Source organism: Antrostomus carolinensis, unplaced genomic scaffold (genome assembly GCF_000700745.2).
Source record: "Antrostomus carolinensis isolate BGI_N321 unplaced genomic scaffold, ASM70074v2 scaffold45403, whole genome shotgun sequence".
NCBI lineage: Eukaryota > Metazoa > Chordata > Aves > Caprimulgiformes > Caprimulgidae > Antrostomus > Antrostomus carolinensis.
Window position 1 is genome coordinate 8,657 of NW_010308187.1, and position 12,851 is coordinate 21,507.

General features: G+C 39.1%; 1 protein-coding gene across 1 annotated transcript in view; it reads left to right on the plus strand.

Annotated features, from left to right (window-relative positions):
* Positions 1-10,492, plus strand: part of LOC104523186 (WD repeat and FYVE domain-containing protein 1) — a gene marked incomplete at its 3' end in the record, with an annotated part of 19,103 nt that extends 8,611 nt beyond the window's left edge. Inside the window, exons 3-8 of the mRNA XM_010165681.2 lie at positions 592-665; positions 1,873-1,927; positions 3,278-3,428; positions 5,906-6,018; positions 8,655-8,781; positions 10,387-10,492. Coding sequence (XP_010163983.2) covers positions 592-665; positions 1,873-1,927; positions 3,278-3,428; positions 5,906-6,018; positions 8,655-8,781; positions 10,387-10,492 — 626 coding nt within the window. The remainder of the gene's footprint in view (positions 1-591; positions 666-1,872; positions 1,928-3,277; positions 3,429-5,905; positions 6,019-8,654; positions 8,782-10,386) is intronic.
* Between the last annotated feature and the right edge of the window lie 2,359 nt (positions 10,493-12,851).

The following is a 12,851-nucleotide window of genomic DNA, read 5'->3' on the forward strand; positions in this document are numbered from 1 at the left end:
TTTCACATCTGTTTTGGCTCCTAATTTCAAAAAGGGAAGTAGGTCTTTAGAGGCTTTCTACTAAAAGAGACTGTAATCTCAAAAACAAGTGTCTCCATAAAGTTACAGATATTGACATGATTCCATACGAAGTTGACCTGCAATTACATATTTCTGTCTGTCACTTTACTCTCTCTAATAATACAGTCCTCAAATGTAAAGAACAGAATATTGTTCTTGTGTACAACTTGGGGCTCCATTTGAGATTATTTTAATGAGCTCAAGTTCTTAAGTGTAACCAGCTGCACATGTATTGCTGCTTTCAGCCTAGGTAAAATTCCTCTTACTGAGTTGCACCTTGTGGCAGGAATTCATGTTTGCAAATGGTTCCTGGCAGTCTCTCAGTTACTGTAGTAGTGTACCTTTCCTTAGCTTCACAAATGGGAATTTAACTGGTGTACCAAGAGACGTTATCTATGCAGACTAATTTCTGTCAGGCTACTTAATCTTAAACAGCTTTTGTCCTGAGTGAAAGAATTGGTTTTAATGAAAGTCATGTGTGTCCTAATACCTCTGTTTCAATAACTGTAATGTGCTTGCTTTTTTTGACAGCACCATGTTCAGCCATGGCTTATCATCATGACAGCAGACGAATATTTGTAGGCCAGGATAATGGAGCCATCATGGTAAGTTGCTGTGACTTTTCTCCAGAATGTAGATTTGAATTGCTTAGATTGTCTGTCAGCACCAGGTGTTTCTGGCAGCTAATAGTTTGTTTTCTTTCCCTTCTTTTTGGAATGCAGCTACTACTAAATGTCTGAACTTCTTGACAGTTCATCTGAGATGTACATGGGAGGACTGCAAATAGACAAGACTTATTCTAGCTAGATGTGAGCCAACTAGCCTCAAGAAGTCGTTGAGCCATTAGCGTAGCAGTGGATGCAACCAATTACACTTCGTCCAGGAATTATTTTGGGGAGCACATTAAACTGGGCAGAGTGCCGTGGTGGTGCACTACCAGGGGTTGTGAACTGCAGTTAGCTTGCATCTGGCCAGAAATGTGGATCTGCCTGCCTGTGTTTCTGGATTTTCTTGCTGCAGATCTTTTTAAGATGTAGACATTTCAACACTAGCTCTAAAATTAAAAGAGGCAGGGTTGGTTTCTTTTCTTTCTGGAAAGTCTTCCTTCTTTCTGTACTCTTGCTGTAACTGCTTTCCCTCTCCTGGAGAGCAGAGATACTTACGGCAGAACAGAAAATGGGTCTGTATTCTTTCCCTCTTTTCTTGGCAGAAGAGGTAAATCTTGTGACTCTCAGATGCTTTCATGGTTTCCTTTCTCTGTGAAAATAAGATCAAAATAATAACTGCCCTATAACGAGCCAGGGTACTGCATGGGTGTCATAAACACTGATTCTACTGATAACTGCTCTGAATAGCCTACACAGAACTACATAGAATAGCGATTCTAGTGATAACTACTTGAAATTGTAAGCTGAGACTTTTAAAATTTTAGTAAGCTTAATGGATCAAAGAGAGAATACTCTCACTTTAAATCTATCCATTATGAAGTCTCAGATACCTAAATCCTGAATACTACAGGATACAGTTTTGTTTGTTCCTGCTGGGGACAAATGAGATCTTCTCTCTTCCTGTGATCTCCATTCAGCAAACTGGGTTCTGAAGGATGCTTCCTGTTGAAAATGTAGTTCACCAATAACCTGAATTTACACTTAATATGTCAGTGTGCCATGCTCCAACCTGAGAAACTGCTAGGTTTTAGTGAGATATTGCTGCTATGCAAATTTTGGCTTGTGAAGTTGCTGCTCTTTTTTGAGTATCAATATTGTTTATGTCGTGGCAGTGTCTTTTCTAATGGTTCCACTTTGCTTTTAGGAGTTTCATATTTCAGAGGACTTTAATAAGATGAACTTTGTGAAGACCTATCCAGGTAAACTGTTAACCAGCGTCTACACTAACATTTGTGTGAGGGGCAAGCATCTAAAATGGTTGGGAAACCAGACACCATCACAGATGAATTAAGTCAAAATATGCTTTTAGTCTGACTGACCTTCTGGTTGCCACTTAGTTGGGGATAACTGCTGTAAGATAAATGTTCTGTTATTGAGTAATTATCAGTCAACTGAGTTTGAGTTTCAGTCATTAAGTTCAATACATCATTAGCCTGCTAGTGTAATGAGCCAGAACTAGTGAGTTCAGATTTTGCTCTTCAAGTAGAGTAGTTATACTGCATGAATGTTAGGGTAAGAGCTTTCTAAAGGTGCATTTTGATATTTACATTTTCCATTCTTTCTTCTGTAATCACTGGGCTTGGTTGCCTAGCTGAAGATAAGAGACCTTGCCTTCTCTGTCATTTTAGGAGAGCAATAGGGATGAAAAAGATCTTACTTTACCAGTATATGGGGAATAGGGATTGTTCTAATATTTGTGGAGATGCTAATTTCAGCAATTGTCTGGGCATCCTTAGAAGAAATATAAAACTCGCTTGCTGGTTAAAATTGGAATAATAATGTGAAAGGCCTGAAGGAGACTCTTAAAGACTGCAGATCGCGTAGCGAAACAAAGTGCAGTTTGTCTTATGACTCCCTGACACTGATAGAAGCAAAGTTCTTGCTTAGGAGAAAAAGACCTTGTTCTTAAAGCAACAAATCCCCCTTTATCCTAAGGAAGATGACTTGGCAACCCAGTCAAGGGGAGTACTTGCTTCTTGGGGGGCAAGTGGAGGCTTCTTTCTAATGCTTATGTAACTTCTTAGTGGCAGCATTCTAAACAAAGCTGGGTAGGATTTGGTTGCTGTCACAGGTAGAGGTTTGAATACCATGGACTAGATATACTTTCAGATGCTTAAAAGCATGAATCTGAGCATAGCTCCTCTGGGGTCAGGAAGAGACACTTAAAGAAAGCAGTTAAGGTTTTTATATTTGTTATTTTACTCCCCAGAAGTCCTGCCCTAACTAGAGGAAGCTGAGAATTTGCATGCCTCTTAACCAGAGCATCTTGGGTATCTGGGGTGGAACACAGCTTTTCTGTCTGTGGGAGAAAGGCTTAAATTAGCTAAATTAATTATTTGGTTCACTTAAGCTTTTCAGAAGGCAAATACCAAATAGAACAATGCTAACCTTTTAATTCAGTCTGGAGGCAAGTATAATATGAAGGTAAAGTGTCTCCCTGGGACATTGCTTAGATACCATCTTCAACCTATGTCTCTCTGAATTAGAACATAAGAACACATCACTTTGATTTTTAGGAAAAACTAGCCAGAATCTTTTTCTTCCCACAGCTCATCAGAATCGAGTGTCTGCTATTACTTTCTGCCTGACATCAGAGTGGGTTATCAGCACTGGTCACGACAAGTGTATCAGCTGGATGTGCACCAGGAGTGGGAGTATGCTGGGGAGACATTACTTCACCTCTTGGGCTTCGTGTCTACAGTATCCTCTGAAAAATTTTTGCTACTCTGAAACGGGAAGAGTACTTTGTTCCTTTAGCTGAATTTGTTCCCTTCTTTTCATGTTAAAAGCTGGAGTGAAATCTCTTGCAAGTCTGCAAACCCTTATTTTGATTAGATGTTTAATAACTTTATTTGTTAGCTGTTGTTAGGTAATAGAAAGGGATCTCGTGACCTTGAGTTACAGAAATCACAGTGTGTACCAGTTCCTCATTTTGAGATGTTTGTCTGTAGGATCTTGGGGAAGTGGCTAGTAACTGTGTGTATAGCCTGGCCTGTATACTTCCTAGGCAAGTCACTTTGTTCACCAGATGCCAGTGTGCATTTGAGTCCTTCTAGAGCATAAAACATCAGGAAAACCGATTGGACAGCTTTAATTTTTCTGTCTTTGCTCATGTTAATCTTTTCTATCTTTAAGCTACATACAGGGTATATTGAAACTATTCATTACTAGTAGTAATTTGTCTGTGTGAAGTTTGCTTACCTGCAAATTGCTTTAAACGGTGACATTTGTAGCTTAAGAACTCCAGTTGTCTATTCAGCTGTAAGTACTTCAGGGCATTCTTTATCCTATGTAAAAGACTTACAAACCCAGTAGCTTAAAATGTAGCTCATCTGTCAAAGTTGTTGAGCATGAGTTAAATACTTTAAATTCTGATACTTTTTTAGCACTTGTTAACAGTCATACTTACATGTGGCTGGACAGTAATTGCAGGTGTTGGTTAGCATATGAGGGTTAATGGCAGTAATGTTGTAGAAATGGCATGATTCAAAAGCTGAAAGAGGTCAACTACATCTCTTGAAAAAATAAAGACCTCTCTAGAATTGCTATATACCTGTATAGTGCTAAGAAATGAGGAGGAAAGGCTAACTACTTGGTCTCCAGGAGCATGTCTAACCTTCTGAGGTCTCCTGTCTATACAGACCTTGCCTTACTGACTGAAGAGCTGGTAGGTTTGTATTGTTGTACTGTTGCTCTTTTTTGCTGTCCTTGTTTTAGAATTCAGGGTGTTGTGTCTCACAAAACATTTCATGTACAGCTTGCTTTAGCTGACTGCAGCACAGAACTGGGTTAATAATGGAGGGGATGTCTGTTTGGAGACTAGTTCACAGAACAGTCTGGTGCCTCTGAGCCCTGCTATTTGAATTCAGTGGGTTCTATAGCTAAGGCTATTGCAAATAATGGAACAGTTTATTATGAAATTGGAGGAAAGAATATGACCTTTTTTATCAAGATAAAAATAAATTTCCAGTGAAGACTGTGGCATTTGAAAATGCATTGTAAATGATCCTGCCTTTGAACTTGTGTTTGGAAGAACTAGCTTTCTGGTGTGTGTACTAGGTGTTTGGTCTCCGTATCAGGAGGTTTCTTAGGAGTTGGTTGTTAATGATCCTATGTGTAAGCTTCTGAAAAACACAACAGAGTGCCTATGCTTTATTGGATTAGTGGGGATAATGCTAGCTTGAACTTCCAAGATGAAGAAAGGACTTCTGGGGGCTTAGTGGATTTGTAGAAGGCAAATTGTTTATCTCAAGATTCTGAAGGCTTAAGAGATTTCAGAATATCATCAGATGGGAAAACCTCTGCTTTTTCACTTACGGTGGTGGGCTTTTTGGTACACTGACTTTTTGAAGTCAGTCTTTTCTGTTGCATAGAATCGGCTACCTTGCTAGCTACTGCTCATGTTTTTGTGTGGCTCCAGGAGGGCAGGTGAGTTTACACACAACTCTTGGGTTATGCAGTGCCAGCTGTATGGGTTTCTCATAGCTCTTGCTTATATCCTGAATAGCAAAAGTCTTCTAAAGGTGGCAAATGATCTAGTTCCATGCAGCTTGCTATGCTTTGGTGTCTGAAGACAGTAGTTACATAGTGACAAATAATGAACATCAGAAAACTGTTTTGATGCAGAATGCATTTGCCAAACATGCCACCTTGTTAACAGATCCCATGTTAGGATGTGGTGTGGCTTTTATGTCAGTGTTAAATGATAGAACCCTTCTGAATACAGTTAAGTCTTCAATATTGTGCTCAAGGACAGGCATCAGTAAACTTGAAGGTGCAGAGAACAGAACAAGAAATTAGATGCTCTCATCTTCTCAGTAGCTAGAACACTGGGAGTATACTTCCATTGTAAGGTAAACTAGCTGTGGAGGGTCAACAGCTTTAAACTAGGGGATGGATTGTCTCATGACTTCTCCAGTGGCTTTCTAAGACTTTTCTCACTTATTTTCCATACTGTCCTACTTGCACATGTGGGGAAGTGTGAGGAGAAGAGAGGAATGGAAAAGGTTTAACTATTATGATTCCAACCCCTTTAGAAGTAGTTATGTAAATATTTATCTGACATATTAAAATGTTCTTTTCCAATTTGTTTAGACTCTGTAGCTGACAGCTATGCTGTCTCAGTCCTGTAAAATACTCTTAAGAGCAAATGAGGCCTATCCTTGACTGGTGTTCAGATACGATCATGAAACTCAGCATGCATTTGTTGGTGATTATTCTGGACAGATCACTCTCCTGAAGCTTGAGCAGAATACATGCTCAGTTATTACAACACTCAAAGGGCATGAAGGTAAAGTAACTCTTCCTCTTAATTCCACTTGATCCAGATTATAGTACCTCTTTGTAAATCAGGATGAGACATTCAGTTGGATGTCTACCTCTGAAGGATAGGTTTTGGATAAACAACTAGTGCAGGGTAGTAGTTATCAAAAGCTGTTCAAAACCGTATGTCTTAAAGAACAGACACATTCTTGCTGAGGGGACATCAGCCTTGTAAATCCTGACAGGTATTTTTATTATAGATGAAAAATAAAGGTAAATTTATGCATTCAGTTAAACACAAGTTATCCACTAGATGGCCACCTTTAAAAACTTCAGTCTCCTTAACATTGAAAAAAAAGGATGAGAATGTGTTGGGGTTTTGTTTTGTTTTTGGTTTTTTAGAGACCTTGTAGTACTATAACAATACCTAAAGCAGCTTTAGCAACTCCCAATCTAGATTCTAAAATGTCACTTAATTCTTCCCAACGCAGACTTTGCTGTTGTGGTCAGCCTTTGAGGCTCTAGTTCACTTTCCTCTGTTTAGCTGAAATTAAGCTATATGCAAGAAATCTAAAGAGCCTTTTAGAATCAAAACTGTCTAGCCAAAGACAAGTGTCTCATGCTGTGTAGTATAGGTGAAGTCCTTATATCAAATGAAGAACCAAATAGTCTGTAACATGATATGGAGCCACTGTCTGCTGTAATGAGTAAGGCAAGAATGCAAATCACAGAAGAACCTGTAATTTAATAATACACCGAGAGAAATAAACAAGACTTAATGCCTCTTCCTCTGTGCTACTGGTAACTTCCAAATCAGCTGGCTAGTTTGCATTTTGGTAGGGGTGAATTACTGGGTCATGAGTCTCTGACCCATTGGAAAAGGCTGCATTGTTTAATAGCTGTAAGTATAGAGCAGACTTTGTTAAAGCTGGATAGACTTCTGATTTACAGATGGCTGTAAAGTGATAAAGCTGGTGTTGAATGCAGGAGGCAAGTTGAGAATTTCAAATGATAAATGCCTCTTCTGCTTTTAAGCAGAATTTCAGATTGTTTAAGTTAAGAGCAAAATAATTCTCCTGTCCCTACAGTTTCCTTTACCACTCTATGCTTTTGCACTAGGCTGTGTTCAAATGCAACTCCCTGATAGATACTGTTGTTAGTCTGCAAGCAGCATGTCTCGACATGGCACTACATATAGTGCATATTCTGTCTGTTGACTTGCGGTGGGCTTCCAAGCACCAACTTAAGCAGTGCTGTCTGCATAGCAGACAACTTTGGCTTATATATAAGTTCCTGAAGGGGATTGAGATCTCAAAACAAGAACTGATCTAGTATAAAAGGTGATTAAATTTGAGAGGCAAGGTTTTTCTCAGTTGGTGTAATAGTAGCTACTTCATCTTATTTTCCATTTTTAAAAAACAAAACAAACAAACTAAACAAAACCAAAGCAAAACAGACTGTTACCTTTTTTACCTCCATAGTATTTGTTTAGTATTCTCAAGGCCTTGTAAATCTAAACTTAAATGACACCTAGTTCTTCTCTAAGTACAGCTGTGTTTGTCAGACTTCAAAAGTCTGACTTCATCTTGTTTCCTTTCTAGCTCTTGCCTTACTGTGTCTTCATAAGGAAGTAGTGTTTGCTTTTCAGTTTAAATAGTTTTAGAGCTTGTCCTTCCATAGTCAACTTCCAGAATTCTCCATATTTAACAGCCTACTCTGTGTAATGCTGAGATAATGTTCAAACTGCCTCTTATGGTGCAGATACCCAAATGGGTCAGTTTGAAAGCAGTGTAGCCCTAAAGGAGGCAAGAAAAATCTCTTGCTCTGGAGAGATGGAAAGGACTGATCTGGGCTGTAATTACCATTCATCTTGCTTTCAGACTACAAAGGTTTTTGATGCCAATGAACAATGGAAGGATGCTTTAAAGGGAAAGATAGAGATGTCTGTAAGGCAATAAAATGTTCCTGCAACTTCAAAACTGTAGGTGGCATGAGTGACAAAATGACTTCTTTAGTCTCCTGTCTACATTACCATGCATATGGGTTTAGTATAAAACTGCTACTTTCAGATGACTCATTTCTTTCTGTGTCTGACTAAGGAGTTGCACAGCCAGGCTGGGCCTTCTGAGATCTAGTTTTGTAACTTAGTACCTAGTCACCAGACTTTCTAACAGCAGTGAAACTGTCACTTAGTTTCTTATTCCAACTATTTTGAGGTTGTAAGTGGTTACATAAGGGAGTTGATTTACCTGTGAACACTGCATGCTGTCCTGCAACCACTGACCAAGCACCTTACTGTATTGCAGATACTAGTCTCTGCTTGAGAAGTTTTAATACTTCGCATCTTCCAAAGACTGCGTAGCAGCCTGTTGACTCTTAAAACCAACTACCTAAATACAAGGGGCAGAAAACTAGTAACTCGAACTTTCTGGCTTATGCTTTACATCTAACTTTCTTCTTAGTGACATTTTGTTCTCTTTTCAAATGCTCTTTGCCTCTTTAGCAGGACTGTATCTTGCTGTTCCATGCTGTCCTTTGCCTTAAGGCTTTCAATATCTTACTGTAGTGAGAGAGTACCTCAGTTTTCACTTTAATGACCCAGAAGAACATCATTAATATGGGGAGTAACTCCCTTAGATCTAACTGCAGATTGTTCTTTCCTAGGAAGTATTACTTCTCTGTGGTGGGATCCTGTTCAACGACTGCTCTTCTCAGGTGCCTCTGATCACAGCATTATCATGTGGGATATTGGTGGAAGGAAGGGGCGAACACTGCTGCTCCAGGGACATCAGTATGTAATGGTGTCTTATTTTTCTACATGTTCTGTAATGAACACAGATTCCCAGGAAGACTAAATAGCATGGCAAGATATTTGAATCTTTGTGAATAATGAAGAAAATAACTTTTTATAGAACTCTGAGGACTTTGAGGGGGAAGAAGAATAATCAGTACTAGGAAAGCATTACTGATAAATGCTCATATTTTTTTTGCTTATATTTGATACTTCTAAACCATGGGTAATGAGAACATAACATAAAAGCAGGTTATAGAAAGAGGTGGGTAAAAATCCTAAATGATCTTGCTTAGACTTTATGTAAAAGTTGCATGCTTCTGTACTGTAAATAGCTTACTGAGTTGCCTGTGAGGGTGGGGCTAGAAACTTAATGTATAAGCATGTTTAGGTAGTCATGTAGAATAAGCTTCAATATGTTCTTGTTCTCTGTCTCTTTCTATCGGTGAGGTGATAAACTGATTGGATAAATTACAGAGGTGGTATCTTGACTTCAGAAAAGCATGCCACATCTCCACTGTTCTGTGGATTAGGTAGTTGTCTGTATTTAATCAACTCTTTATTTTTACAGAGACACAACACTAGCTGCCATTTTAAAATCTGGGACCTTAATTCAATCTGACAGGCAGTTCACCACTGAAGATATATTCTACTTAGAAATGCAGTGGTAGTAGAGATCTTTTTTATATGAAGATGTATTTGTATAGTGCATTCTCCTCTTGTCTAATTCCGTAGATGCCTTCATCCACCTTTGATCAAGACTGATAGCCTTAGCCCTAGAACTCTTGTTATATCTCGAGGATTTAGTTTTATGGCTAAAGAACTAATAATAGAGTACTGGTTACAAAAAAGTAACTGAAGTTCAGTGACTGGAGGACTTTATACTGCTGTTACTGCTGCATCATGTGTCCTGGTGAAGACTTATAACACTTAGTTTCTCTTCAAACATCACACTTAGCGTCAAACTTCATACTGAATGGGAAAGTAAGTTCTTCTGAGAAGCAGAATGGATTTTCAAATTCAACTTAGATGTTGCAAAGCAGTCTTAATACTATTGAGATCCTTTGTTTAGTTTCTTAGGGTAGACTTTTTATTTTGCCATGACTTTATTTAGGATTAAACTGTCTTACTGGTGAATGCATACTTTGTTTTGCAGCTGCAGACTTACTTTTTGTGATTTGGTAGCAAAACTGGAAGCTCCATCTGCTTCCTAGCTATATCTTGAAACAGATATTTCTCTGTATTTTTCTAGTTGTCTTTGTTTTGATAACTGTCTCTCCTTGCCAACAGAGAAGAGTATTTGCACACACACTCTGAGCTAGTTGACACTCAGGTCACTGCCAGTGCTTACTGCCAGCAAATGTTAACGTGGTATTCTGGTCAAGCCTGTAAGAACACTGTTCTAGGCAACATCCTGATGCTAGGGTAGTGCTTAGGTGAAAGCATCTGTTCACTCATCTTCATAGCTCTACTTAGTAGACTTAGCGAAGTGTTTGGAAATCAGTTTTGCTTCCTAGGTAGCTTTACAAGGATAAATTTGGGTTTGCTGGGAAACTAAGCTTTGTTTAAGTACCTATGGGTAAATAGTGTCTACTTTGTTTGCAGTGACAAGGTGCAGGCTATCTGTTACATCCAGCTGACACGGCAGCTGGTATCTTGTTCAGCTGATGGAGTGATTGCTGTTTGGAACATGGACATCAGCCGAGAAGAGGTAAGATCATGTCCTAGGTCAAAGATTTTTATTTTTTTTTTAATTTTTCTTTTCTCTTTTCAGAGGCTGATGTGGCTTTACTTATTTCTGCAGGCTGTTTTCCTCACATTGTCTGAAACTTCAAGGCTGAATGATATTATTAAATCTATCTGTTCTGTTCTAGTGGCTGTCCATGCTGCATTGTAGTAGGTGGATTCCCAGGACAGGAGAAGTGCAGAACAGGCTTGAGACTGCTTAGAGTCTTAGCTTAGTGAGACAACATGGTCACTGGAATGGCTACGATCCTTGCTGCTGGAACACTTTAAAGGAGGAGACTTTTGCAGTAGAGGGACCAATGGACTGTGCTTAAACAGTCTTGAAATAAGTTCTATGAACTGATGCAGAAAGAATGTGCACGGCAGGCTCAGTTGCTGTGCATCAGTTCATATCCACCATAGGCCTGAAAAGATCTACGTTGCTACTACCTTTGTTTAGACCATAATTGTAGGAGTTAGTTTTGGTTGCCCCCATAAAAGTTTTTAAGAGTCAGCCTTCCTTGCCCTGTCGTTTTTCCTCAAATACAAGTGTAATGATTAAGAACTGTTTTCTGCCATGTGTTGAGCTGTTGCCTTAAACACACTGTATGCTGTATGTGATGCTCCTAACATTTTCAGCATGATGATCTCTCTTCAGAACTTCAGTGATACTATGAAACTTCATAGCTGCAAATAATTGGCTTATAATACAAGTGGGAAGACAAGATTTGGCTTCTTTTCTGGATCTGCATGCAATAATTGAAGGATTGTCTAAATAATAGACAATTTTAATACAATCTAAATAATATGGTTAACTTGGAACAGCTGTGATGTCTCAGAACTTATTGGAAAAACATAATCAGGCCCAATCCAAAAGCAAATAAACTAAATGTTTGAAGAATGATGAACTGCCTCTGAAGCATTAGCTAGCAAGTCATGTTATAGGGTGTGTTCAAATATGCACTAATGCACATAAGCATAGAAGACAGACTTCTTTGATTAGAAGGAATGGTAATTCCAGTGACAGCTGTACTATTGATCTTAGGCAGTTTCAGCTGTATGTTGCCAATAGTGTTGGTATTGTTGGCAGGTTTCTACCTTCTATTTAATGCTTGAAATTAAGATGAAAAGAATATGAATATATCCTGTTTTTCTGTTAGAGGGAGCTAGAAAGTGGATTGTCTTCTCAAATATGCTATTAAGTGAAAACTGCTATTTGTAAGTAACTGAAAGAACATCTCATTTGGTGGACAGGTGACTCATTTCCTCTACTCTTCTCAACCTCCACACATGCTGGACTTGCTACTACCCTTTACAGTATTTTCCACTGGCAGGGAGGAAGGAAGGGGACTCAATCAAGGTTGAGGATGCAGGAAATAGACATCTGGTATTAATAAATATTCATGACAAAGTGGTGGTGCAGCTGACAATACCATTGTTTTATTACTGCCAACAATGTATGCAGGTGAATGGAGGAGAAAAGCTTATTTGTTCCAGCTTTCCTCCTGTCGGGTTTCAGGGAGATTCCCCTGTCAGATGTATAAAGTTGTATAGAATCTACATGTTCTCATTCAAGTCTACGTACTAAAAATATTGTGCCTGTCTTTCTATTCCTTACAAGGATGCTCAACTAAAGTATCTGAGTGTTGAAATGTGTGAAAGCTCTAACTATTTTCATTTGGCCTAGTCTGTTTGTGGCAGTAAAAATATGGTGGGAAAGGGATGCTTAATGAAGCTATGGACAGGATGAAAAATGCAGATGGGTTCTTAATTATTTCAAACTGCAATCCTAGGGAAGCAGAAAAGATACTTCTAGAATTTACTTCTGGACACCCCCTCTTAGAGGGGATGACTGTCTCATACCTCCTGCAACTTGGATTAAACTAGTCCTTAAAAATCATATTGGCAACCAAAGCAGCTGGTCTTTGAATCATAGAATCATAGAATGGTTTGGATTGGAAGGGACCTTAAAGATCATCTAGTTCCAATCCTCCAATCCCCCTGCCATCAGCAGGGACACCTTCCACTAGATCAGGTTGCTCAAAGCCTCATCCAGCCTGGCCTTGAACACTTCCAGGGAGGGGGCATCCACAGCTTCTCCGGGCAACCTGTTCCAGTGTCTGACCACCCTCACAGTGAAGAACTTCTTCCTAATATCTAATCTAAACCTCCCTTCCTTCAGTTTAAACCCATTTCCCCTTGTTTTGTCATTAGTTGTCCTTAGGAAAAGTCCTTCCCCAGCTTTCTTGTAGGCCCCCTTCATGTATTGGAAGGCTGCTATAAGATCACCCCGGAGCCTTCTCTTTTCCAGGTGGAACAACCCCAACTCTTTCAGCCTGTCTTCA